General features: G+C 45.4%; 4 protein-coding genes across 8 annotated transcripts; 3 read left to right on the plus strand and 1 right to left on the minus strand.

Moving 5' to 3' along the window:
* The first annotated feature begins 6,167 nt into the window (after positions 1-6,167).
* On the plus strand, positions 6,168-9,113 carry LOC124669254. Its single transcript, XM_047205905.1, has 3 exons — positions 6,168-6,950; positions 8,522-8,594; positions 9,007-9,113. Exons 1-2 carry the CDS (start codon positions 6,168-6,170, stop codon positions 8,567-8,569), a joined length of 831 nt encoding a protein of 276 aa, XP_047061861.1. The 3' UTR covers positions 8,570-8,594; positions 9,007-9,113.
* An 884-nt stretch (positions 9,114-9,997) lies between these two features.
* Positions 9,998-13,483, plus strand: LOC124676612 (isocitrate dehydrogenase [NAD] regulatory subunit 1, mitochondrial-like). Of its 2 annotated transcripts, none has more exons than XM_047212649.1 (4): positions 9,998-10,544; positions 12,173-12,412; positions 12,519-12,597; positions 12,895-13,483. In XM_047212649.1, exons 1-4 carry the CDS (start codon positions 10,020-10,022, stop codon positions 13,167-13,169), a joined length of 1,119 nt encoding a protein of 372 aa, XP_047068605.1. In that variant the 5' UTR covers positions 9,998-10,019; the 3' UTR covers positions 13,170-13,483. The 2 variants fall into 2 exon arrangements, with proteins under 2 accessions (XP_047068605.1, XP_047068606.1); XM_047212650.1 differs by having other exon boundaries at positions 12,185-12,412.
* A 1,080-nt stretch (positions 13,484-14,563) lies between these two features.
* LOC124675082 (protein FLX-like 2) lies at positions 14,564-19,424 on the plus strand. 4 transcript variants are annotated; one of them, XM_047211151.1, is made up of 6 exons: positions 14,662-14,773; positions 15,160-15,495; positions 16,741-17,289; positions 17,388-17,527; positions 18,490-18,630; positions 18,661-19,424. In XM_047211151.1, the coding sequence occupies exons 3-6, from the start codon at positions 16,745-16,747 to the stop codon at positions 19,296-19,298; spliced, it is 1,464 nt and encodes a 487-aa protein (XP_047067107.1). In that variant the 5' UTR covers positions 14,662-14,773; positions 15,160-15,495; positions 16,741-16,744; the 3' UTR covers positions 19,299-19,424. The 4 variants fall into 4 exon arrangements, with proteins under 4 accessions (XP_047067106.1, XP_047067107.1, XP_047067108.1 ...); XM_047211152.1 differs by having other exon boundaries at positions 18,490-18,600; positions 18,631-19,424; XM_047211150.1 differs by lacking the exon at positions 14,662-14,773 and adding an exon at positions 14,564-14,627 and having other exon boundaries at positions 18,490-19,424.
* An 875-nt stretch (positions 19,425-20,299) lies between these two features.
* LOC124671851 (pachytene checkpoint protein 2 homolog) lies at positions 20,300-25,231 on the minus strand. The gene is made up of 14 exons (XM_047208172.1): positions 25,036-25,231; positions 24,896-24,959; positions 23,999-24,105; positions 23,848-23,915; positions 23,425-23,528; positions 23,251-23,355; positions 22,797-22,886; positions 22,644-22,719; positions 22,376-22,445; positions 21,851-21,921; positions 21,676-21,766; positions 21,037-21,164; positions 20,731-20,856; positions 20,300-20,599 (listed from the first exon to the last, which is right to left on the minus strand). The coding sequence occupies exons 1-14, from the start codon at positions 25,229-25,231 to the stop codon at positions 20,459-20,461; spliced, it is 1,437 nt and encodes a 478-aa protein (XP_047064128.1). The 3' UTR covers positions 20,300-20,458.
* Between the last annotated feature and the right edge of the window lie 1,939 nt (positions 25,232-27,170).

The following is a 27,170-nucleotide window of genomic DNA, read 5'->3' on the forward strand; positions in this document are numbered from 1 at the left end:
GACTGGCTTCAATCATCAAATCAAGCATAAAATTTTCTCGAGTGGTCGCTTTTGTAGCTTCAGAAACAGCGGCTTCCTTGGCAGCTATGGCATCTTGAGCTTGTTGAAGCGCAATCTTTTCCCTCTCGGTTGATTTTCGAGATTGTTCCATCATCATAAGTGATTGTTTCTTCGTAGACTGGAGTTGTTGGCGAAGTTCTTCCAAGTCTTCTGCTGAATCTTTACTCGAAGAATTTTCAGCACGCTCGACAGTAACAGGAACTTTCTTCGAACGGGACGACGCAGTAAAACATCTGAAGGATGAGGAGTCGCAAGATAGTTGTCAAAAATCAATCGGAAATAAAAGATTCAATATCAATCATCAAGCAAAGATAGATTTCCATTTCATTCTCGAAGTATATACATCGCTATTACAAAAGAAGGGTCCCTAATGGACTATGGAAGCAGTCGTTGCCAAAACTACTAGAGCAACAAAGATCAGAAGAAAAAAGAAAGGGACAAGAAAGGATGGTCTACTTGACCTCCGGCTTGGACGTGCTTGGAGCAGGAGTCGGTTTAACACCAAGGAAGGAAAGAATTGGTTTGGAGGGAGGCTTGGCAGCTTTAATCAGAGATTGCCACTCCTTTGTTTCCATCTCCCTTATGTTGCCAACCTTGGTCCAGTCGACGTTTTGTTGGCTATCCGCAATCAGTGCAATAGTGCCTTCCACGCCAACCCTCAGGACCGCTTGGCGAAGTTTGAGCCCAAGATCTTGCGGCACGTTGAACGCCTTGGCAAGAGCGACGAAGGTGTTGGGCTCCTCTTTCTTCGGGAAGAAGTAGGGGAAAAGTTTCGACAGACCGGCCTCAGCGGCAGCAAGGCCGTCGCGTGCTTCATCCCGATGAATTTCAAGAAGGGACAGCGCGTCGAGAAGCTCGTCGCCTTCAGGACCATCCACTTCGTAGTCTTGATGAGTTCTCCCTGAAAACGAGCAAAGGATAACTCGTAAAAATAAGAAAGCTCGAAAAATATGACGTTACCCGAGAAAATGCACAAGGATTCAAGCACTTACTGACAAAACATCGGCTCTGTGACTCCAAGCGACTGAGGATTTTCTCTTCTCGAGCAACTTTGTCGCTTAAAGAATTTTCTGCGTCATGAAGCCTCTTCCGCAGATCTTCAACGCAAGCAGCATCTGCCTTCGCCTTTTCAGCGTCGGCCTTGGCCTTCTTGGCGTCTGCTTCAGCCTTCTTCCGAGCTTTTTCACTTTGCTCCAATTTTTAGCAAGTGCATCAGCACGTTGGTTGGCTTCCGCAAGATTTTCTGCCAACATAGTCAAAACCAATCAAGACGATGACAAAAAAGGAGAGATCAGCTGCGGGTCAGAAGGAGTAGCAAAATTTTACCTTCAGCTTTGCTAGCGTATTCACGGTACCCGACAAATTTGGCACCGATGCGGATGAGTTCCTTAATCAAAAGCTAATATAGAAAGATAGAGAAAGAAAGTGTCAATATAGTAAAGAGCTCGACAGCATAAAGCACAAACAAGGCAAACGAAAAAAGTCGAGAGCATCGAAAAAAGAAACTTAGCATAAAAGAGAGAAGGGACTTACATCATCCAAAAGAGGAGTCGAGGAACCACCCAATTGTAAGGTAGGTTCCGTGACTAATTCAACCCCTGCCCTTTTTGGTGAAGAGACACGGGGGCTTCCTGTGAGGAGTAGGTCGTTGGATGTTTTGTTGAGGAGGCGAAGATTCTTCTCCTTCAACGTGCACCTCCGAGACAACTAAAGTACGCGACATACTCATTCGAGCAGTCACGTCAATAGCTGGCGTTTCTTCCTCGTCACCGCTACAAAAAATGGCGACAGTATAAGGAGCAAGATAGACAAAAATTGACAGGAGTAAAATGTTAAGAAGCAAGGGGTCACTTACGAGCTGACGAGGGCATCTTCGTATGGATTAAAAATTGCCTTCTTCTCTGAAGGACCAATTTCTTCGGCTTTGGAGGTGCCGGAATCTTCGATTTCCTCCCTTTTCCTCTTGTTCCTTGGAGAAACGACGAGGTGGAAGGGAGTGTGTTGAGGCGGTAGCCTCGGATTCAACATCTTTTCGGAAGAAGCCGCGGATTTGTGAGAACCCGCAACTTCACTTTCGTGGCGCGAGGTACCTTGGTTGTCATCATCGACAACGGTACGATCTTCAACTTCTCCACCCTCAGGAAGAGGAGGAAGAGAAGTGAGAGAGGGATGGTTCTGAGAAAAAGAAAGAATGTCAATAAAAAAGAAAGAGTGTCGATAAAAAGAACGGCGTTTTGCACAGAAGCCAACAAGATAGTAGTCGACAAAAAATAAAACTCGAGAAGACAATTTAGCAACCGAACGGAACGATTACCTCGGGAAGGGGATTGGCGCCACTGTATGGCGCAACGCGGCAAGAAGTAGGAATGCTGTCCTTCTTGCTAAGCTTGGAAATCCTTCGGATCAGATTCTCTAAGTCCTTCACAGGAAGTTCTTTGGAGAGCCTCTCGACATCCTCGTCACCGGCGTACATCCAAAGAGGATTTTTCCGAGCTTGCAGAGGTTGCACTCTAATCCTAAGGAAGTAGGCGGTGATTTGGATACCCGATAATTCCTTGCCGCAGGTGTTCTGAAGCTCACGTATGCGAGTCATCAGCGCCTCTGTCGCCAATTTCTCTTCTTCGGTAGCTTCAGCGTCCCAGGATCGGCGGCGAAGAATCTTGGTTCTTCCATCAAAAGGAGCATTATTGAACTCCACTGAATCCGAGCTTTCTTCGTGTACATAGAGCCATCTCTTTCGCCATCCTTGGACGGAGTCGGGGAATTTGACGTCGAAATAATCGACGTCAGGACAAACACAGATAACGACGCCGCCGATATTATAGGCGACGCCGTGAGAGCTATTACGGCGAATGCAGAAAATGCGCTTCCACAAAGCCCAATTAGGTTGGACCCCGATGAAGCACTCACACAGTGTGATAAAAATTGACACGTGGAGGATGGAGTTGGGCGTCGCGCGATGCAGCCGAAGCCCATAGACAAAAAGGAGACCCCGAAGAAATTCATGGATAGGGGGAGAAAGACCGCGGATGAGATGGTCAACAAACCGACCCGATACTCCATGGGGAGGCGATGGATAGCTCTCCTCCTTGGGAAGCGCGAGTGCGTTCTCCTTCTTGGTGAATCCTAGTTTCTTCAGCTAGATTCATATCCTGGCCGGAGATTTTGGATCTCTCCCACCCGCATCTTCGGCGGCCATGGCAGATTCTGGAGAGCTGTGCTTGGTCAGACGCGCGCGACGTGGCATCAATGAGCTTGGTGGCGAAGGGTGTGCGAATGGCTGGGCGCTTGAAGCAACGAGAGCAATGGAGAATCTTGCAAAGGAGAAGCAGAGATGCGGCGCGAGCGAAAGGGCTAGAGGAGGAAGACGATGCCTCTATATAGAGGTGCGCTGAGCAGACGCACCGTTGGATTGAGAATTTGCGGAATAGATGCTGTACACATGGACAAGGGGTAAAAAGTAATTTCATATAGACGAGAAAGCACAGCGGCTACAGTACGTGCGCCAGGAAAAGCGGAGGACGTGTATCCCCCACTTGCACAACGTGTCAATTTGACAGGATTTTTGGGCCCACAAGGCAGAGAGATAAGCGGTTCTCGCGTTTTCCTGATATATTGGTCGTGGTCGTCATCGCACGGTGATGTCACCTTGGTAGAAGAAACTCTCGGCTATGAAGCTTTGCAAAAATGGCGACACCAGAAGATTATGGTTTATCTCGAGAGCCTTTGATCAAATACAAGTTTTTGCTCAAATGCTCGGGGGCTACTTTGAAAAAAAGAAACGTTCGAATATGGCAAAATAGAAATGGCGCGAGCCTATGACCAAACGCAAGTATTTGTTCATAGCCTCGGGGGCTACTCCCATCGGGAGCGCTGTTCGCGCACCCGATAGATATAAAACCTCGAGAAAAAAGACAATATAGTGACATGAGGCATTAGAATGTTGAGCCTACAACCAAGCACACGTCCTTGGCTGTAGCCTCGGGGGCTACTCCCATCGGGAACGCTGTTCGCGTGCCCGATGAAACTATAAAAAAAAGAGAGAAAAGAGAGAAGAGAAAGAAAGAAAGGAGTGAGTATATTTCGAGTTATACAAATAACTCTACATATACTCCCATCGGGAAGGCAATATAAGTCATACATTGACTCAATAAAATGTGCTATTCAAACAGCCGAATAAGCACTCGACAATATATTCTCAGAACGCCAAAGATGCGAACGGTTTCGAATGCCGCAAAACTTTGCGAAGGTAAGACCCCGCATCCATTCTCGTGGCGTGGCGCCGTCTCGACGTCGGTTTGCTACTTTTTCCGTATCAACGGATACGAAGAAAAATCCTAACGGACGCGTTAGGTACCCGATAAATATGACCGGGACTCGACGGAATGGTAAGACCTTAAGCGGCACCGGTCGAAGTTTACATCGAGTATCCCGAGATCATGTCCGGGGACGTGATTTTGAAGTAGGTTTTTGCGGATTGCCACTAGAGCAGCTTAACTAGTACCGATCCGTCGGATGAACTAGCCCCAACTACCATTATCCCCTGTACAATATAGAAATTCATATGCAAAGATATGTGATAAAGTTCGGAGTTAACGAATAAATATAAAGGTGGAGATTTTCCTTGACTCTACGATTCAAACAAAATCTCGGGGGCTACTGACATAGGCATCCCCAATGGGCCTGCCGAAGAAGATACCCAGGGTTTACTAAAGGCCCATGACCCGAAGGATAAGAAGATTCGGAAGCCCAAGATACTGTTAAGGAAAGTTAGAGTTGTAATAGGAAGCATTATTCGTAATCTTGCGGGACGGGTTAGAAACCCTCCCGGACTCTGTAAACATGTATGTTACGAAACCCTCGGCTCCACCTCCTATATAAGGGGGAGTCGAGGGACAAAGAAAGAAATCGAATCATTGTCTCACAAACCCTAGTTCTTACATTGTCGAGTACTTTTCGGCTGAAACCTTCGAGATCTACTTGCCCTCTACATCCAACGAAACCCTAGTCTACTACTTGTAGGCATTGACAAGTTAATACCTTGTCACCTGGCTCTCCTCTTCTCCCCTTCTAGTTTTCTCCACACCCAAGATCCGGGCCGTCAGGCCCCTCCCCTCTCTTCTCCGGCGGCTGCCGGCGTTGAGGTAGGGTGAGGGACCCGCCCCTGTACAGCTGTAGAGTAGGGTTCCTAGTTTAGTGTCCCTCCGTGGCGTCTGGCTTCATGCCTGCAGGTCGGGCTCCGTCGTCCCCGAGCGACGGCGGTGGCTTCTTGGTCTTCCTCTACCTCATCTTGGTGCTCCGATGGCAGGAGCCAGTCCTGGAGATCTAGAAGGCCAAGTATCTGCTCAATAAGCTCGATGAGCTCCGCAGATCTGGGGAGCTCTTCCCGGATTCCCGCAAGTGATTTTGGTGGTCATCCGATGAGGCTAAAGCGACGATAGGGGATTCTCCTTTGGCCGACCGTGGATGCGTGGGAAGGAGATGAAGATGTGTTCTTGCTTTTGCATCGGCGAGGGTGGCTACATGTTGGTTGCCTACGAGGTGCTTTGGAGCCGCGATTTCCATTCAAGCGGAACACATGACGCTCGCTTTGGCGTCGTGATTTTCGGCGAAAGGGCGGCCCGTCTTCTACCTCCAATGCGGAGGCATCATCCGGATCCGATCTGTCGCGTGCTCAACGCCGCAACGCCCCCAAGTGGTACGTCCCCGGTGGTGCTCGCGGTGGCCGGCGGCTTCGGTTCGTCGTCGGAGTAGGGCCCTCGAGCGCACTGCCCTCAGACCTCGGCGGCGACGCCTGGAGGTCACCGGCGATCTGTGGCGGAGGTGCCAAGGGACTTGATTGCTTTCTTATCTTTCTTCCCAAGGTGCTTTTTTAACTTTGGAGGCCCTTTCTTCAAATAGTTGGTTCTTAGTGCGAGTGATGCTTAAGGGACTATCCTGTAAATTGTATCTGCCACGTTTAATATAATGCAGCTCTCTGGGGTCTGCGTGACCCCTTCTTTGTGCAAAAAAAAAAAAAAAGGATTGCAAACACATATATTTTGTCACTAGACGCTCCATTCCGAAGCAAGCCCCCGAACGGCCAAACCCCAAATCCCAACCCCGAAATGGCCGCCACCGACGCCGCGAAGCTCTCCGTCTCCGGCCAGGCCTTCGCGGCGCTCCTCGACTGCTGTGGGAACGCCGCCGGCGACTGCGACGGTCTGCTCTTCGGCCGCGCCGTCCGCCCCCCGCCCCCTCCCCCATCCTTCTTCGACGACGACGACGACGCCCCCACCTCCTCCGCCCCAACCCTAACCATCTCCATCACCGGCCACGCCTCGCTCGCCCAACCCGCCTCCCTCTCCGACGCCCTCGGCCGCTTCCACCCCTACTCCCCCGGCCGTCCGGACGCCGTCGGCTTCTTCTCCTCCCGCCGCAGCGCGACGCTCCGCCCCTCCATGCGAGAGGCCGCCGTCGCCCGCTCCCTCTCCAAATCCCTACCCCGCGCCCAACCCCTCGTGCTCGTCCTCTTGGCCCCCTCCGCCTCCTCCAACCTCTCCACTCACTCCTTCGACTACCGCGCTTTCCTGTTGGTCGATTCCCTCTTCGTCCCCGCCTCCCTCCAGGTCGTCAACGTGGGTCCTGGCTTTTGGGGCCAGTATCACACCTTCGCGGCGGAGTCGCCAATGCCGTGGATGCCTCGGCCGCCGGCAAGGGATTACGGCCTCGGGGAGAAGAAGGCGATGGATCGGATGACGCAGGGGTTCGGGCCGAGCAGATTACAGGCGATGCTGACTTCGGCCAGTGGGTACACAACCGAGGTGGAGGAGTTGTACTCTGGGATGCTAAGAAAGCTGGATGGGCTTGCTCGGGAGACGGAGAACAGCGGTCGTCACGCGCGCCATCAGGTGGTAGTTGCCTTTGCTTGTTGTGTTTCTGTTAAACTGATGTGTTTGTCTGTGGAGACGCCACATGTACACTCTCCCGCACTGCAATAAGCTTGAGCCATGGGCGGCAGACCCTAGCCCAGGCGACCTTGCAGCGCCCGCCAGAGCAGGTGACGTCGGCCGCCCACAACCACGCACGTCGAATCTTGTCGACGGCCTTCACCAGCCACACCGGCGGGGCGAAGACCGAGAAGAGGTAGGTCGGCAGCGCCGAAAGGACAGCCTTGAGGAGCGCCAAGCGGCCGGCGTGCGAGAAAAGGCGAAGCTTCCATCGCGCCAGACGGCTCCCCAGCTTGTCGATGAGAGGCTGGAAGTCAATACGCCGCGGGCGGCGGAAACCGAGCGGCAGGCCCAAGTACCGGCAAGGGAAGGAGCCCATAGCGGCTCCCAGCGGCGACGCAATGGCTGCAAGGTCAAGCACATCAGTTTAACAGAAACGCAATGGCTGCAAGGTCAAGCCAGGCCATATTTAACACGACTCTTTGCAAGGGTTACCGTGCACATATTTGGAAGATTACGAATCGGAGAAATTATGTCTTTTTAGTCTGCAGTATGTCTTCTCTCTCTTTAACAAAATTTGCAATTGGCCAGCATATCTCACGAGGTAGCTTAGTGAAAGTGGTAGAGTGGGAAATCATACCTCCTGTAGAAGAGCCAGGTGGTAAGTGAGCTGGGAATGGTAGATAATATACATTCTACACACATCCTGTTAGAAGGCTCATATCAAAGGACATCTCGATGTTTTGTGTCATAAATCTAACATTTGAAGCTACCAGAAGTCAAAATAGAGTGGTAATTTCCTTCCGCTGCATGATCTTGGTGCTAGAAATGGAAGGTATATCATACTTGAGTTTAAGGTAGAGTAGTTACACATACAAGCTATGTTATTTTTGGGTGTAAGTCTTGCCCTATAGCAAGTATTGTGCAATGTACAGTTGCGACTAAACTACTGAAGTGTGCATTAATGTTGGACTTGAACTTGTGCCATTTTTTGGTTTTCAATTGAAATAGTTATAAATCCTTGGTGCTGTTGTTCATGGTTAGTAAATTGGTCCACATGAGTGCACCTGTTTGGAACTTGGTGGTTTTTGAATGGGCTATAAAAAACCACTATCCATGTTGTTTGTGTGTGAAGGGGGCATCAGGACATGAACTAGAAAGAGTACAGACGTTTTTTACTGAATAATTTAGGGGTGCATACGGCGCTACAGGCTGCATGTATCTGTGGAGCTGGTCGCCGTATGACCAGGCTCCGCGTGCTTGCTTGCTATCATTCCCAGTACTTCAACGATGCTTGTAGATTGATTGGTGTACCAGATATAATTGTTATTTTGCATGTACTGGAATAACTTTAATACTGCACTTCAGTTTTAATAGGATGCATCTTTGTATGTTATTCTTTTCATTTTGCTGTTGCTCTCCCTACCAGTTCACCCCTTTTGATCACCAGTTTTGCAAGAATTATCTTTAGATATGTTACTTACATCAACACTAAACGATTTCTTACCATGTCTGCGCTAATATTTTTGCAGGAATACAAGAACTCATTGCTAAGGAGACAAATTGCCAGGCTGAATTAAGGGCAGAGATCTTGTCATCAGCAAGGTACAGCTGACCTGCCCATTACTTTGTCTGATGTGTGTAATGTTTATTCTGAATCATCCTGCTATTTGGCTACTCGAACCTTTTGCAATCTCACTTGGTGTCTTCCTATTCCTTTGCTATTAGTTGATTCCGGATCATTCTACAGCATCACCCAATCAATTCTGATCTTCTTCTATTTGTATCTTACTTATTTGTTTGCACATGTGTGTTGTACTGACACAAGTATCTTGTTTTTCATGTACTCTCAGTCTCCATCTATATTTTTCTGTGTAGTGGTGTAAGATATGCTACTTGTGATCCTTCATAAGGAGGATCTTGAACCTGAATTTCTCAACATGGAACAGATTTGATCATGAATTTCGTAAAAGCTGGTTATGATTTTCTGTTCATTTTGGTTGGCAGCTGTGTACAGGCTCCAAGGAAGGTCTCAAGATTTGAAGCCAGGATCATTGAACTGTGTTGAGAAGCGTCTGCCTATTTCTTCCTCTTTTTGACTGGGTCCTCTTTTGGACTTCCACCATGGTGTGCTTATTCCTCGAAAAAAACCCCATGGTGTGCTTGTTCTTGTGAACAGTTAGATTCAGGCGGTTCGAAGATGCAGAAACCAGGATAGTGACGGTGAAACCAGCTATATTTTGCATGCAAGTATGAGACTTGGCATCATTTTGCAACTGCCCACTTTGGTAGGCACATGACTAGTGCTCCGTGTATGCAGTTCAGCAGATTCAAGTCTAATTTGGATTTGCTTTACCGATACAGGCTGTAGTGTATGTGTGCTGTGACTTGTGAGTTGTGAGTGCGACTTCACGCTGGTTGCCCAATCGACGTCAACCGAATCGGAGCATGCTTAAACATGATGTTCCTCTCTTTCAAATCAAATGTAAAAGCTGGGTTGTACTTCGCTTCTTGATTGATCAATATAAATATGATGATATTTCTCGAAACGAAAGCTTAGCTTATGTGATGGTCACCTTTATGTGATCGCTTATTTTCAAGTGTCAAGTTCAAAATCAAGTCTAGTGCTGTACAATTTTTTGTTCAGCAAAAAACCAACTCGACAATTCTGTATTAGGAGCATCGACCATTTGAACAGAAAAAAAATCCGGAGCTTGGAAAATGGAAACATCTCTCCTTGATGGCCCCGCTTGCAAGAGGCGCATCTTCTTTTTTTTTTGTTGAGAAACTGGCGCATCTTATTCTTGCGAAGGAAGCTTTTGCAGGTAGCGAATACCTGACATTTCCAGGGACAAAATCGTAAAAGAACAAGTATCCACCCATCTCCACCGTCCCTTTCTTCCTCCCGGTCTCCTCCCTCTTTCGGTGTTGGGATTCCTCCTTTCTTCCCGGACGCCCGCCTCCGCCTCCGCCTCCCGGATCGCAATTCCGCATCCGTCCGCCGCCGCAACGCCAGCCAGCTCGGGCCCCATGGCGCGGCGATCCGCCCCGCTCCTCCGCCGCCTCCTCTCCTCCCCGCCCCCTCTCCCCGGCCACGGCGGCGGCGGCGCGCGCCGCACGGTGACCTACATGCCGCGCCCGGGCGACGGCACGCCGCGCCCCGTCACGCTCATCCCGGGCGACGGCATCGGTCCCCTCGTCACCGGCGCCGTGCAGCAGGTCATGGAGGCCATGCACGCGCCGCTCTACTTCGAGTCCTACGACGTCCACGGCAACATGCCCGCCGTGCCGCCCGCCGTCATCGACTCCATCCGCCGCAACAAGGTCTGCCTCAAGGGCGGCCTCGCCACCCCCGTCGGCGGGGGCGTCTCCTCCCTCAACATGCAGCTCCGCAAGGAGCTCGACCTCTACGCCTCGCTCGTCAACTGCGCCAACGTACCGGGACTGCCCACCAGGCACAAGAACGTCGACATCGTCGTCATCAGGGAGAACACCGAGGGCGAGTACTCGGGACTCGAGCACGAGGTCGTGCCCGGGGTCGTAGAGAGCCTCAAGGTATGCCTAATTCCGCACCTCTCCCTCCCTCTCTGTATGTCTGTCTGTTGTTTAGAGGATCAACCTCAGTCCTTCACCAGTGCAGTGGTTGATGCCTGATGTGATTCTCGGTGTCCTTATGTCTCGTGACCAAATTCCTGATCGCTATTGCCGGTACATTGTATACGATCATTAGATTTTGCAGATCACTTCTAGTTCATGGTTGAGAGGAGAGTTTCCTATTGCGAAGTTGTCACTATCCGAGTAGATCACATGATTTATCCTTGACAAAGTGATTGATGCCGGAAAGGTTTTTACCTTGATGTATGTAAAATTGAGCTATCTGAATTTGTTAGCATGATAAGATGCTTTTCAAAATTGCTTGGTAGTTTATTTAATCGTATTCATGCCTCACAAGGCTGAAACTGGGAATTGGGGGTACAGTTGGTTGTGCATCTAGGTACACCTGTTGCAGTGGTTGATGCCTGATGTGATTCTCGGTGACCTTATGACTCGTGACCGAATTCCTGATCGCTATTGCCAGTACATTGTATACGATTATTCGAGTAGATCACATGATTTATCCTCGACAAAGTGATGCCGGAAGGTTGTTAGCCTGATATATGTAAAATTGAGCTATCTGAATTTGTCAACATGATAAGATGCTTCTCAAAATTGCTTGGTAGTTTATTTAATCGCATTCATGCCTCACAAGGTTGAAACTGGGAATTGGGGGCACAGTTGGTTGTGCATCTAGGTAGACCTGTGAAATGCTGAATCAAAATTTGCCGCCCCCATTATGGATGAAATGATGCCCTTTCACTAGCGAAAAGAACGGTTCAATGTTTCCCATGTGCTTCAATTATCAAATCTTGAGATGTAACTTAGGAGGTTTCTAATAAATAATTGAATTAATTGGTCGGTGTTTGCCAGGTAAGCACTGCAGTTGTACTAAGTATGAGTTTCAGCAATTTCCTCATTTATTGAGAACTTAAGAGTAGCGTGTTAATAGAAATGCGCCGTCGCCTGGTAAATGCTTTGATATTACTACAATGAGTTTGAGTAATTTTCTAGTTTATTCAGAAATTAGAATATTGTTCTGATATCATGCATTTGTGGTTGACATAGATCCAAAGCTTCTCATTAAATTTAATTCATTCATGATGGCATAATAAGTACCAAACACTCTAGGCCTTCTGTAGAATCTGCTGCTGTTACTATTTGGCCAAATCGTGATACAGTTTTCCATGAAGCTGCTATCATGATTTATGGGTGTGTTTATTCTAGCCAATACTAATAGCCAATAGGCTCTGCTGGCTACAAATAAGTCGATGGGGTTAGGTTATTATCTATTCACCTATAAATTTTCTTGAGCATATGATGTGAAAAATACATGAATATCACGGGGTTAGCGTGCTTTCCGTTAATTATCAAGTAGATCTAGTCATCTAGATATGTTGAAAATGTGCTTATTTCTTGCATTTTGTTGTCTTGTAAGCCTATGAGCAACGTCTTGTCTGTCTTGACTTTCTGTGTGAGTTTATTCAAGAAACTATAAGTGAAAATATAATTGCTCAGCATGTGCATTCCTTTTCAGTTTGTCCTCTAGATTTTTTTTCCTTGTTACTGCCACTGATTCGAGTTTTTAGGTGATCACGAAGTTTTGCTCTGAGAGGATTGCCAAATATGCTTTTGAGTATGCTTACCTCAACAACCGAAAGAAAGTCACAGCAGTGCATAAAGCAAACATCATGAAGCTTGCTGATGGCTTGTTCTTGGAGTCCTGCCGTGAGATTGCCGCAAAATATCCTAGTATTGAGTACAATGAAATCATTGTTGACAATTGCTGTATGCAACTTGTTTCAAAGCCTGAACAATTTGATGTTATGGTATGCATCTAATCATCCTGGTATTCCCAAATGTTTCTTTCAAGTATGCCATTCCTTGGGGTTACCTGCAGGTTTCCTAACTTGCATCTTTTGATTGTTTTGGTAGGTTACACCCAATCTTTATGGTAACTTGGTTGCCAACACAGCTGCAGGTCTTGTTGGAGGAACTGGTGTTATGCCTGGAGGTAAGAATTTAGTCTGTATTTGTTTATGTGGTCAGTTCTTCATACATACAATTAACATGCCAACACTTTTTTCTTCCTGGAATTCACGATTATTTTCTGGTCGCTGATTAGTGTATTTGGTGCTATAGTACAGTGTTTTAGGCTTTTACATATGTTTAATGCTCGTTTTCTTTTGGAATAATGACTGACATTTGATGATGTCCCCCTTTTCATGAGATGTTAGAACCACATGTATGTATTTTTTAAGCAAACTCAAGTTTGAGGTCTTTGATCTATGTATGCTGCATCACGTTGCAGGCAATGTGGGCCAGGACCATGCCATCTTCGAGCAAGGTGCTTCTGCAGGAAATGTGGGAAATGACAATCTTGTCGAGCAGCAGAGAGCAAACCCTGTCGCCCTGCTTCTATCGTCTGCCATGATGCTGAGGCATTTGCAGTTCCCATCGTTTGCAGACCGTCTGGAAACTGCAGTGAAGCGTGTCGTTGAGGAAGGCCGATACAGAACAAAGGATCTGGGCGGCGACAGCACGACCCAGGAAGTTACTGATGCAGTTATTGCTAATCTGGCTTAGATACCTGATGCAGGCCTGAAGAATCTATTCTTTTGGGGGGCTGGTTTACAAGTCCCACCCAACTCCCGAGCGTTATTTTTCCGTACAGCATTAGATCGTCTATTCTGTTTCAAAATAATTGAGGAACCCACCAGGATTTTTCTTGTCACGATACTTTGTAGCAGGGTAAACGCCTTGCATTGCAGGGTGAATCTGACATACATGGAAAGTTTATTGTCAGTTCTGGTTCATGGTTATCATCACTGCATGAACCCGGATCTGTTATTCTGAATTATCATCTGAGACTTTGCATGGTTATGCAAGGTCGTGCTTTATTTTGCCCTGTAAGAATTTTGGTCTGGATTCTGGAAGTGTCGGTTTCTAGTATACAGAAATAAATTACTACCTCAGCTTAGAATTGCCTAATTCTCAGCCCTTTTTTCCCTCATATGGAAGAGATTTACTTATATCTATGTACTCCATATATCAAATCGAAATTCCGAGTGCTTAGGACTGAATTTTACACCTTTTATAGCCTCTTCTCCAATTGATGTACTTTACAAGTCAAGATGGCAACCGGATAATAGTATTCCAATCCAATTCTTCATGCCCGGTTCAATCGATTGATGCCAGACAACCCTGGAGCTAGTAGTATTCACGTCATGATTTTTTTTTTCTCTTCAAGTAAATAAAGTTGCACTGAAAATTTAAGCTCTGTGGATGTGACTTGCCATGTCCAAAGAAAATAAATCAACAAACGATAAAGTCTCGAAAAAAAATTAGTACTACCAGAGAGTCAGAGAGCAGAGCAGTATGGAACTTTTGAGTAAACGCTTGGTAAGATTACAAAAAAAAAAGGGAAAAATTAATTTTGTACCATTAAAAGATCCACACTTTAGAAAAATACCAGTAAAATCTAGTTCCGTTATTGCCTTCTGCCACGAAAATTGGTTCAGCTTAGCCATTTGAGACATTGAAAAGTGTCTTTAGCACATGAGCACCAGTACTTTGATATTTAAAAACATATTTTTTGAATTCTAAAAATAATAATTAAATACTCACATATATATAAATATTTTTAAGGTACGGTAAGAATTTTAAATAAAAATATGTTGTATTTTGAGCTATATAAAAAGATAAATTTCTACAAATATCTACCTTTATAAGTAGCCAATTTTTTTTTCTTATAGCTCAAAATACAATGCAATTTCTATGGAAATTTCGGAGATGTGTATGCATTCATGAAATAATTTTGATAATTTTTTGAAACAAAGATATACAATTTTTAAATATTTTGAAAACTGGAAGCACTTATGTGCACTTGAGACAAGGACTAAACACAACGCACGCACACAGCGCCTAGACCGAACGAAGAAGGGAATACCGGCGGCGCGACTCGGCGGCGCGACCCTCCCGCGGCCATCTGCCGGCGGTGCGCCTCCCGGCGGCGGCTTCCCCTCCTCCGTGCTCTCCTCCATGGTACTGACCCTCTTCATCCTTTTTCCCTCTCCGTCCCTCTCCTTGCCGTGCTCTGTGAAGTGTCTGAACCCTAGTTTTTTGGGATTTTGCACTATTGAGATAAGGAATCGTTAAACTGAGGATGGACGATTCTCAACTTCCAGAAGGTTAATTCCTCCGAATCTCTTTATATGCTCAACGTTTTTTCTAGCGGGGTTGTATGCTCAACGTTTTGGCTGGATGATATTCTACCTCCCTGAGTCCCTGTTGTTATATTCTTCTGGAAATTGCTTTTATGCTGTTAAATTTATGCTAGTACTGTAATGTTGTTTGAGAAGCAAATGAAGTGCTGCTGTAGAGGGCGTGAAAATGCGTCGTAAAGGCTGTTGGGATGTGTGCATAACCTTTGCTCCATTTGTTTTTAGCTCCTGTTAACCTCCAGTTCACGGTAGTGGCAGAAGGCAATAACAGAGCTAGATTTCAGTGGTAGTTTTTTTAAGATAAAACTTTCAGTGTGGTATTTTTCTAAAGTGTGGATCTTTTAATGGTACAGAACTAATTTTCCCAAGCAACAAAGCCAAAGATTGGCAGAAGAAGCAGAAACCCTCACGGTCACGGCTGGCTCGGAAGTGAAACAAATCCTGTATCCCCTTCCCGGCTCGAGTCCTGCGCCGCCGACCGCCGATTCCTCTCTTCGCAAGCGCAGGAGCAGGGGAGAAGAGGCGTCCGGTGCTGCCCTCCTTCCTCCGAACCCGTGACGCATCGAAGGCGGAGGAACTCCTCCCGTGGGGAGGTCCGACACCACCCAGCACCCACACCCACTCCGACTCGGCGCCGCCCCGTCCCCGTCGCCACCCTCTCTGCTGACCTCTGCCTCCTCTGCTGCCGGGTATGTGTTCACCCCCTTCTCAATTTTCTTGCTTTCCTCCTTGTACGTTTCATTGCATGATTTCTGTTATAAACCCTAGGTTTTGGTATGGAGGTATATTAGAGACGCCAAAGGGTATGGCATAATACCTTATGCGTGACTGTGAAATTGACTGTGAGATGTGAACTTATTTGTCAAATATTATGGTCTATTTGAGAGGTTGGAGATGAATCCATGTTTGAGGATGTGGTTTATCTGTCAATAATACTCGACCCTGGGTAATGCTGGAAGCCACCCTCGTATCTACATGCAGCACCTGTACTTATAGGGACTAGCGTATCTATATCTGATACTATATGTATGGCAGAGCATCTGAGAACATAGCAGTAAAAATAAATGATTTTAATTCATACGTGATTTGGATGCCTCTCTGATACCCGATGGACACTTACCCAGCTCAGGAAGAGCCCAGGTCATATGTTACCTCTCCTCCCTCGACCTATATCCTGAGCAAGGCGGTGGCTCCAGGAAGGCAGCAATATACATCTCCTCTTCCTCCCTGTGACCCTCTCTCTCCTGTGACCTGCAGATCCCCCTAATGGCTGCTCCGGTGCTCCCTCCCAGGCTCCTGCTTTTATGTTGTGGTTGCTGGAGCTTAAAATTGGAATGCCTTCTTTTGTGTTTATTTATTCAGATTGCTGAATTGTTCAATACATACAAGACTAAAACAAGAGAATTGCTACATGGGTTTTGAATAGTAAATAGTTTGAAGGTACTTCAGTAACTTCACTAAGATTAGGACAAAAGCAAAACAACATAATCAAAAGGCAATCTGCTGTTGCTACTAACACTACTTAAATTAAAAGAAACGATATCGGCCCGATATTGCTACGTGTATTTGTATCGGTGCGACTGCACTTAGTCCACTAACACAAACTCCCTTGTTGGTTCTGCTGGCTTAGATGCAAGCTTCATTCGTTCCCTTCAAAAGTGATCTTTATTGGAACAAATTATTGACTAGGCAAAAGAAGTAGCCAGCATTTTAAATTTGCGTTACCTACCTTGAAACTGCTAATTGGGTCTGCAATAAATGGTGAGGTGCTATGTCAATTTTCATGATGCATTTAAATGCTGTCCAGTACAAAATTGTGGGTACTTGTCTTTGCATGTTGCAATATGTATGTTTAATTATTATCCTGCCTGTGCCGAATGCTGAAGAAGCTCAAGAACTCGGCCCCCTTGTTTTGACACTACTTCCTATTTTAGGATAATGGCTCATCGCGGACACTCAGATGGACGGAGCTCCCAAACTCCAGGCCTAATGCGCCATGGTGCATTCTCTACACCCAGCCTCTCTGCCCGCCAACCTTTAGAGCCTTCTCCTGCCACCATTTTGGAGATTCTGGAGAACAAGCTTGCCGCGGTGACCGGAGAGGCAGAAAAGCTTATCAGAGAGAATCAGCGATTGGCATCAAGCCATGTGGTTTTGAGACAGGATATTGTTGAAACTGAGAAAGAAATGCAAATGATTCGCAGCCACCTAGGTGATGTCCAGGTAGAGACTGATATGCACATAAGAGATTTGGTGGAGAGAATCAGATTAATGGAGGCAGACATACAGGCTGGTGATGCAGTGAAGAAAGAACTTCACCAAGTGCATATGGAGGCAAAGCGGCTTATTACTGAGAGGCAGAGGTTTACTTCTGAGATAGAGATACTGACTAAAGAGATACAGAACTTCCCTGTTGACAATAGTAACCTTCCTGAATTGGTTGCGGAGCTAGATGGGCTACGGAAAGAGCATCTCAGTCTAAGGTTTGTGGTCGTGTCTCTTTTTTAACATTTTCCGTGCCAACCTGAGCTTTGGTATTCAATATGGCTTTAATAATATGATTTTTTCTACTCATGTTAAGATCTGCGTTTGAGTATGAAAAAAATACAAACATCAAGCAAGTCGAGCAGATGCGGACAATGGAAATTAACTTGATAACCATGACTACAGAGGCTGACAAGTTACGAGCTGATGTGGCAAATGCTACAAACCGAGCACATGGTATTTGATTTCTCCTCATTCCCTTAATGTCTATGACATAGATTGAACTGGGCTGCTATGTTTTCATGGAGAGTCTCAACTCATCATGGACTATGCTGCATTCTTGGGGCAGGGGAGGAAGAGTATGTGTGTTGGGTTGGGGTGGGGTTCATTATGTAAATAGTAAATCCCACAAGTTTTAAACATCTTGGAACAGTTTGTGCCTATTTGTTCCTCTGCATTTGGATCATTGCTACCCCTTGCCCATCACCAACTTTGTTGTTTCCAACAGAAATGGCAGATTGGTATTGCCATGTCTAGGTACATGTGTTTTGTACGTTTTTGTAATTACTTATGTCGAAGTAGTTGAGCCATTATGTACATAGTAGATCCCATTAGTTTTTTTGTGTCTTAGTTATTTGTACCTATGCTTTTCCTCTTCTTGGATCATGGGTATCCGTACCCATCACTAGTTTTCTGATTTCCTGCAGACGATGCAGATTGCTATTATCATGCCTAGGTACATGTGTTTTCTGGTTCTTTCTTCTGTGTTACTTGTGTCGAAGTAGATGAGTTTATGAGTTATTATGAAACTTGTGCACCATAGAAATTGTTTGATGTAGCGCAACAAATTGGTGAACTTGCTTCTACTAGCTCGTGTGATTAAGTTAGGTGCCTTGTTAGACTTGTTCGAGGAACTACTAAGATAGGCCAAATATACTTTGCAGTTATCTTACCTGCATATTTCACAACACTAGCGCTAAACGGCTAATGCCATGAGAAGTTACACTCATGAATTCATTAAGCGCATGGCATGCGAGATTGCAACATAATTCTACTTGATATGCTTTTACTGGTGTTTATCATTGGCTTGTACATTTCTCGGCATCCACATATTGAGATGCATATGTATGCATACTTTGCTCCTTTCGAGTTTAGTGGCACTTTAATACTTTAATTGCATCTGATTTTCCACAAAGCAGGAGCACATGTGACAGCTCCACAGCCTGGGACTGCACAAACTGCAGCGGCGTCAGCAGCCACAAATCCGTATGCAAATGCATATGCCAATCACCCCTCCGCATATCAGCAAGGGACTCCTCAAGCAGCAGCATATCAGCAAGGGACTCCTCAAGCAGCAGCCTATCAGCAAGGGACTCCTCAAGCAGCAGCCTATCAGCAAGGGACTCCTCAAGCAGCAGCCTATCAGCAAGGGACTCCTCAAGCAGCAGCCTATCAGCAAGGGACTCCTCAAGCAGCCGCATATCAGCAAGGAACCCACCAAACGGCGCCGTATCAGCAAGGAACCCACCAAGCTGCGGCATATCAGCAAGGAAATCCCCAAGCTGCAGGATATCAGCAAGGAAACCCCCAAGCTATGGCATACCAGCATGGGGCATATCAGCAAGGAACCCCACAAGCTGGAGCATATCAGCAAGGAACCCCACAAGCTGGAGCATATCAGCAAGGAACCCCTCAAGCCGGAGGATATGCTTACCCAACCACTTATGACGCCAATGCTTACCAGATGCATGCTAATGCATACGCGGGCTATTCTGGCTATCCAGTTGCAGGGTATGCTCAGCCTGGTTATCCCGGCACGTACGCTGCACCTCAGCATCCAACAACCAGTGGCGCGGCTACTGATGGCACAAACGTGTACGGTGCGGCTGCTAGCACGGGGTATCCTGCTCCGCCGGTTCAGGCAAGCAGTGGAGCTGCTAACACGGGACAGGCACCACCAGCTCCCTATCCTGCAACGTATGACCCTACAAGTGGAGCCCAGAGGTGAAAGCCGGGGTTGTAACATGAATGATGGTCTCTGTGCCATGCACATTTTTATCAGACAATGTCATGGTTATTGTTTCCCTTATGTACATTCACTACCATAGCTTTATGGAAACTGTTTAGTCTTTAAGAAGTTGCACGGTGAATTGCAGTTTATAGTCTGAGGCTGAAATTGATGGGTACAATTGTTGGTTAATGACGAGTCGATCTGTTCCAGTGGTCGGAAATGTCGGTAGATTGATAGCGCAGATAGAGAAGCCAACCTTTTCTGTCTTGTGATGAAAATCAGAAACGTTGGCTTCTCACTTCTCGAAGGAACCTGGACGATTTGGTAGAAATATGCTCACAGCGTTGCCATAGTGAAGAGTTGAAAGTTGAGAAGCTGTACAAGCCATGTGTATTAGTTTCTTGCTCAGAGCATCCTGCTTTCCTAGCATCTTCATTCTTCAATAAGCTCACCCTTAACACCACGTATAGGTGCATTCTATTTAGCAAAACGGCATTGCTTGTTACATCCTCCATCCAAATTGCATTGGTTGAGTACCAGTTTGTAATTTTATTATAAATATAAAAAGGTGGGGCGAGAGGAGTGAACAAGATGTTCTACGCAGTTTCTTTTTCTTTCAAATCATACACGCATTTTAGTGAACCAACATAAGAGGTGTCACACTTATGTCTCATAAAGGCAAAATATTCCTTCAACGAGAGATGCTCAGTCTTTCACAGGTGGTCATAAAGCTAGGATGTGCATTTTCTATGTTGTTTACTCATTTCGGTCCCTAAGGAGGGAAATATTTGCTAAAGCTTCGCGTGGGGATGACAAGGCTACGTAAATATTCATCTGAAGTTCCAACTAGAACTGAAAACAAATCTAATCAAGTCATCCCCAAGTATGGCATTAAGCCATTGAGTTCATCACATAACAAAGCGCATCCCTCAAGGTGTAGTACATCCTACCGCAACAATTTACACAAGACAGGAAGTAATGGAACAACAACCACCCCTATACTGGACTACCAACTGTTCCAAAACGAGAGATTGAATGGACTAGCTTGTATTTCAGAACTTCAGACTTCGAATTAGTTCAAACTATGCATCAGATCAGGGACACGGTACTTGAATCGAACTGTTAGCCATTCGCTCCTCCAAGCAATCAGCATAGAATCAACCGCGTGATTCCAGGAGCTCTCTCCGTGCAGTCTGTACTAGCGTGTGCATGAACGAGGTGGCGTCACAGCACGAAGGGTTGGGGACAGAAGCATGTGCCAGGAAAGGAAGCTTTCTCAATGATCTTCCACTTAATCCCTGTGGAAGAATGGAAAAATAATCACCATTATAAGCCTGTTGATATGAGTTGCAGCAGATAGCTTAAGGGTTGATCTCACCATTATAAATTGTAAAAGAAATCTAAGGCAACTGTAAACTCCATTATTTACCTCGCACTGTTCTGCACCTTGATGCAGTAATTCAGAGAGATGAAGTGTATGAGGTTCTGCAGCCTCGGGACAGTGCAACTTCTCCTTAAGGGTTGAATAACTCAGAATAGAAGGCAAATCACCACCCTACAATTGCAGATGAAAAATGCCTCTAAGATTCAGAGAATGCTAGAAGGCCGAAATCTGAAGAGGTTTGCTCAGAACCACTGCCTCATGCACACAGCAGTCCTAAGCAGCCTCTGTAACGACGTACCATAACAAAAGATACAGCATCACAAGAACCAAGTTGGCGAAAAGATCAAATACCTGAGGGGATGCAAGAATCCCTACTCGGAAAAGTTCCTGTATGCATGACCTCAAAATCTCATAGCGTGCTTGAAGAGTAGGGGGTCCAACATATGCCTTGATGTCTGCCCTGTCAACAAATGCAATATCTGCAAACTAGACGATAGTTAGCATTTATTGATTTTAAGAATCAATACGTGTCTGCAAAGAATATCGAAAACAGACATAAGAGAATGAATGTCCACCATTATGCATTTCTGTTGGCCAAACAGATATCACAAGTGACTACTCAAGCATAGTTGATTTTTCTTTGTTGCTGGCCAAGATTGTCTTAACAGTTATATGCCATCATGTAGAACTAGTTGATACAAAAAGGTAGTAAATACTATCTTGTTAAACATGTTCATTGTTCAATTGCTCTCCCTCCTGGCAACTGTAATTCACTTAACCAACTAAACACACACCAAAACGTCGAAGTTTGTCCAGACATTGATCATTTACAGCACCAATATTCTAAAAACACAGGTAATCATGCAAAAAAAAAATGTAGCAACTTTGCATATACCATACAGAAATGACAGCGTAGGCCATCAGGTAATTAAATCATTAACTAGCTTCAGGAAAAAGAAAAAGGAAAAGCTCGAAAGGTAGAATCAGTACCTATAGCTGTCGTGATATTTGATGTTGTCAAAATGATAACATTTGGCCAAGCCTTCAGTTTGTCCATTTGAGTTAGCAACGCATTTACCACCTGAAGGTTACACAATGAAAGAAGACAGTGTAAAACCGCCTGATAAATGCTCAATATAGCAAAGAAAATTGATGAAAATTTTACCCTAATGGAGTCTGAAGGTTCAGAGCCGGATATGGCAGCTTGTCTGGCAGCAGCAAGGCTTTCAACTTCATCTGCAATATAACGTATTAAAATGCATAAATGTCAAATAAGAGATTAAGGTTCAAATATACAGCATGCTGCAAATCAAAAATATATAATCCCGAGGTTCAGTCAGCAATTTATGTGAGCCCTACGGTGTGTTTTGCTGGCCTGCAGCCGGGGAGCAATGCCAAGGAACCAAAACTGTGATGATCTTGATTAAAATACCAGTTGCTGATCTCTATTCTCTATGTTCACAAAAAGGGAAAATAGCATGCTATATTATTTATACACCAATGTCATGTAGCTCAATAGGGCTCATTATTTCATCAGTAATGAGGCCTTTTCTAAAGTTAAAAAAAAACACATTGAAATGACAAGTACTCTTTAATTATGAATAGATAAGATGAACAAGGGGTGGATTGAGCTAGCCAGATAATAGAGATGTATCATCTAGCCATTTCACCAGTTTTGTCATGAACATACCAATTAATACGAATACCAGGTTGCTTTCTTCCTCCACCATCTCCTGGATCTTCTGGAAAAGCTTAGCTACCTAAAAGGGACAAGGATTTGACCAACAATTACTCAGTTAATATGTGAGTCACAAAACTAGCAGAGGTATCATAGGATGGCTAAATTTCCAGATCATGCAAACAAATCAAACCTAAATTACCATAAAATGCTGATATGATTTCAGCATGTGAACATATTACACGATAACATTATCAATATGAGCACAAAAAAGGCATACCAATTTTCCACTTTCAGAAAACCACTTGCTGAACAACGAATGGGCGTTGACTTCAACTAATTGACACATAGAATACCTAGTGAGAAGTGTCAGTAATTAATACCACAATATTAGTTTTCAAAGCATTAGTAATGAAGATCATACAGCACAAACCTTGACTTGAAGCGAATAGAAAGTTTCTGAGCTAATGCTTTACACAATGAAGTCTTTCCTGTTCCAGGTGGGCCATGCAAAAGTACAATCCTGTAATTTGATGTCACAGACATAAGACATAATTTATATATTTCAGATAATAAATTATAGAGATGGAAGCTGCACATTGGCAGGGCATTAAGATAAGTAGTTTCTCCCAAACAACACCCACTGATAGATTCAAACAAGAGGAAGGAGACAGTAGTCTACTGTCTAGTTACAGTTTCATTAAGCACTACATGCATGTCATTTATAGGTTTCAGAAGCCAAGTGTAGCCCCAACTGCACAAAAATAAAGGACCCTAGGGGGCTTCTATCTTCTATGCCAGTATGATCTTTACTGTGGAAAATTTCAACCAAAAAAATATACTCCTGATGATATGCCAAGATGCTTAACGATGTGAAAGGTGCTTACCGGTTCCATGAAACAAGGCATGGGTCTACACCTCTTTCAGTAAATAGCAAAGCACTAGCGGCATATCTCAGCAACCTCTGCTTGAGACCGACTTCATATAGTAAGCTGCAAGCAGTTGCAGGGTCAGAAACATAACCAAAACATACAGACTGTAGTGATGATCGCAAACCAAACCTTTCCCACAATCCATCAAATTCTTTGGCAGGTAGAGCCCACTCATTGAAGCTCGAGAGTGTATCATCTTCACTTGGTTCTTCCCCTGGACCATCTTCACTTAACTGCAACATAGACAAATTAGCTTGGCCCTTGAGGTTTACAATAAACTTGAACAAAAACAATGCATCTTCACAACATCAAGCAATATATCTGTTGGGAAGAGGCCAATATTCTTTTCAATAGAGACCAAGTGTGAAATTTCAAGTAGACACCAGTACAGCAGCAGCATTAGAACAAAATCTTATGATGTGAAGAACCGAGGATGAAACAACTCCAGCACACAATTCATCAAAGGATCAAGATAGCAAACAATAACATGTAACCGGAAGTGATTTAGACAGCAAAGACTGAAGTAGGGCCAGTACAAAATTATATGCATACCTGGAACACATGAACAACAGGCTTAACTTGCCAAAACAGCAGAACTTTGTGGTTCTCAATCCACTCATCTACATCAAAGGCAGGCATTCAGGAAGAGACGCATAAATAACAGAGGTCATAGCACACTTTGTGCCTAGGTGAATCATCATACCAGTATCACATATTTGGATCCTTTTAACATGTTTTAGAAGAAAATGATTGTCAGCAGGTATCGAGACAGGACCATCAACATAGCTCAGACTTCGAGTTTCTAACATCCTGGTTAAGAAAGCAGCTAGTAAATATTAAGCGCGAGCAATAACAAACAGTAATAGCTCATGAGAGGATATAATCGTGCAGATTAATACATATGCTATGAGCCTAAACCCAGAGATCTCTACAGGCAGCTATGCAAATTCCGCGACCTCAGATCTAGCCATAATTTCGGATCATAACACTAACAATTGAAGATGGTAGTTGTTTTTGGAAGTCCTTTATAGCCTTCTTCAGACTTTCAATAAGCCAATGATGAACACAATAGTTTTCTGAATGACCAGCTTATATCCATGTTAGATACCAGAATCCCATCTGATTCATAATTATTCATAAAACTTTCTATTTCAACTACCCCCTCCGCCCCCAAAAGGGAGTACTCCCTCCGTCTATAAATAGATGTCTCAACTTTGTCAAAATTTGAATGTATCTAGATCCATTTTAGTATCTAGATACATTTAAATTTGTCCTAAGTTGAGACATCCTTTTATAGACGGAGGTTAGTAGTATTTTCTCTTGAAATCTAATCATACACTGTGATGCCTTTTAGAAAATGTAATTAGCTGGTTGCTACATTAAATCGACACATTGCTCCAATTTGCTGCTCATAAGCTCAACCAACATTTCTGTCAATTCCACCTAAAGCAAATCCAGCTGACCCAACTAGCAAATCTATGTATGACCGAGTTCCACCAAATAAATGCACTGTTCTAGTGCCCAGCAGCTATATCTAACAGGCCCCACTGTCAAGCAGCAGCAAAACAAGCTCGGAACAGAAGCAGGAACGAGCACGGACCTCTCAACTGCTGCTCGAACCTCCTCCGCGCGGGCCGTGCTCGCGGCGTGCAGCAGCACCTCAACTGCGAGCGCACAAGACAAAAATCAACCCCAGCGAAACCAAATCGGCGTTAGGGACTCGTGCGTCGCGGCACCCACCTGATACGAGGACCTTGTCGTCGGGCGGGGTGGGCGCGGCTACGACCGCCGCCGTCGGCTGCGGCGAGGAGGGGACGGCGGCGGCGGTGTCGACTGCGGGCTCCAGCGGCGGGCTGGAGGGGAAGGGCGGCACGGCGGGAGTGGGAGCGGGGGCGGGAGCGGGAGGAGGAGGGAAGGGGTCGAAGGAGATCTCCATGGGAGCGCTCATGGCGGCCAAACTTCGCGTGAGGGAGCCGAAGAAGAAGTGTTCTAGGGTTTTGGGTTTGGGGAGGAGAAGGCGGAGCTGTGGAGGAATTGGGGAATTGGGAATTGGGAGGAGGAATGGAGGATTTGGGTTTCCCGCGCTTAGCGTGAGGAGATGGGCTTTTATCTGCTGCATGTTAGTGATGGACTCGACTCAGTGGAGGCCCATTGTATAAGCAAATCGTTATAAGCAAACATTTTTGTCTACGAAATCAGCCAACCGGTATTTTCAGAAAAAAAAATTGGTGCAATTTTACACTTGTGCACCCCTGATGAGCTATGTAAATTGTAATGCCACGTTACTAGAAGTATCGTTTATTAAAGTGCAATACTCACTTTTCGTTGTATATGCTGCTCAAAAGTTATTGAAATTCTAACGGACCAAGCTGAATAAAGAGGGCGTGGAGGCGGGCGAAGATAGGCAATCCGCTTCTATTACACTGGCAAGCGGGTCCCAATGGTGGTGGTTTGTAGCTGTGTCCAACGGTAAGGTCCTCGCATCACCTTCGGAGCCAACACAATACATGTACGGGAGTACAAAGTAAAGTGTTGGTGAATCATAAAGCGCTAGACAACCCCGAAGGACCTGGAGACCACTTATATTAATATAAAGATAGTGCATTTTGCATCCACATCCAAAGAAGCCAACAAAATGCAACTTGGTTCCTAACTTATGCAAGGAGGACCTCAACATCTTGGTGGAAAACGCAATCAGGTCCAAGACCCTTCCAGCACGAGCATAGCACCGCCAGCACCGGGGACGAGGCCTCTTGGTACGGCGTTGCCTCCATGGCTGCTCCAAAGAACTCGCGAGGAGAGAGTTGCTGCCTCCCATCTGGCTTACTGGCCGGGAGGAAAGAGGATGGCCGCCCTTCAACCTGAAGAAACAATGGCGCCGAGGCCGCAATCGACCAACTTCGTGGGCGGCGTCGCTTCCAGAGAAGACCGCCGCCCAACCGTAGCTCCAAAACAACCATTGTTGATGTGCTCAGACCTAGATGCAATCTCAAAACACCAAAGAGGAGCTTCACCTTCGAGCCTTGAAAAATCTTGACCATGGAAGATAAGCTCCACCCGACTTCCATATACACCTGGACGCAAAGCTCTGTCCCTCATCTCCCTTTCACCATCTCTACGAGGGCTGACAAGAAGATGAAGAACAAGAACCCTTCACTTCACATCCACAATAACACTCCCTCCGGAAAAAAGATCTGGAAGAACCACCATGAGCTTATTGACGGAGATGGCGGCGAGCCGGCGACGCCTCTCCTCACCGTCTATGGCTTCAACCACCAGAAGAAAGTGCTAGACGACTAGCACCCCAAGTCCCATATGCGAAGCGACCCGTGAAACGTGAGTCATTGAGAATTATACTGCCCAGCTCATTCCTGCCGCTAATTCAATTTGCGAGTCCTAGATTTAATTTGGTTGACCTAAAATCGGTGAAGACACAAACGTTTTTTATATATCTGGTCGGGGTCAAGTAGTTTTTGAAGAACTAGTACATTAAATATTTTGAGAGTTGATTTGCACCATTATTGGTGGCAATTGTAATAAAATATTCCTGATGACATGTTAGAGGGGATAATGCGGATTGAACATAGATAGTCTTCGGCTCACGATCAAATGGTGGCTGAAGGACTCGAGATTTGCTACGTTGTTAAATCAGTCCTGTCCCACCTACTGATGTACGCCTACGTAGGTAAGTATACCCAGTCTGCTAAAAATGAAATGGAAGACCATGAACTGATTAATTTGCACGGAAATTTACGTTGTAAACGACGTAAGGACGGTCGTTTTCAGTGCTCCCGGAATTGAACTCTTGCTAGTCGATTTTCAAGATATAGGTGTCAGAAGAATAACATACAGTAATTATAAATTTTGTAATGCCA

The sequence above is a fragment of the Lolium rigidum genome, chromosome 7, assembly GCF_022539505.1.
Source record: "Lolium rigidum isolate FL_2022 chromosome 7, APGP_CSIRO_Lrig_0.1, whole genome shotgun sequence".
NCBI classification, from domain to species: domain Eukaryota; kingdom Viridiplantae; phylum Streptophyta; class Magnoliopsida; order Poales; family Poaceae; genus Lolium; species Lolium rigidum.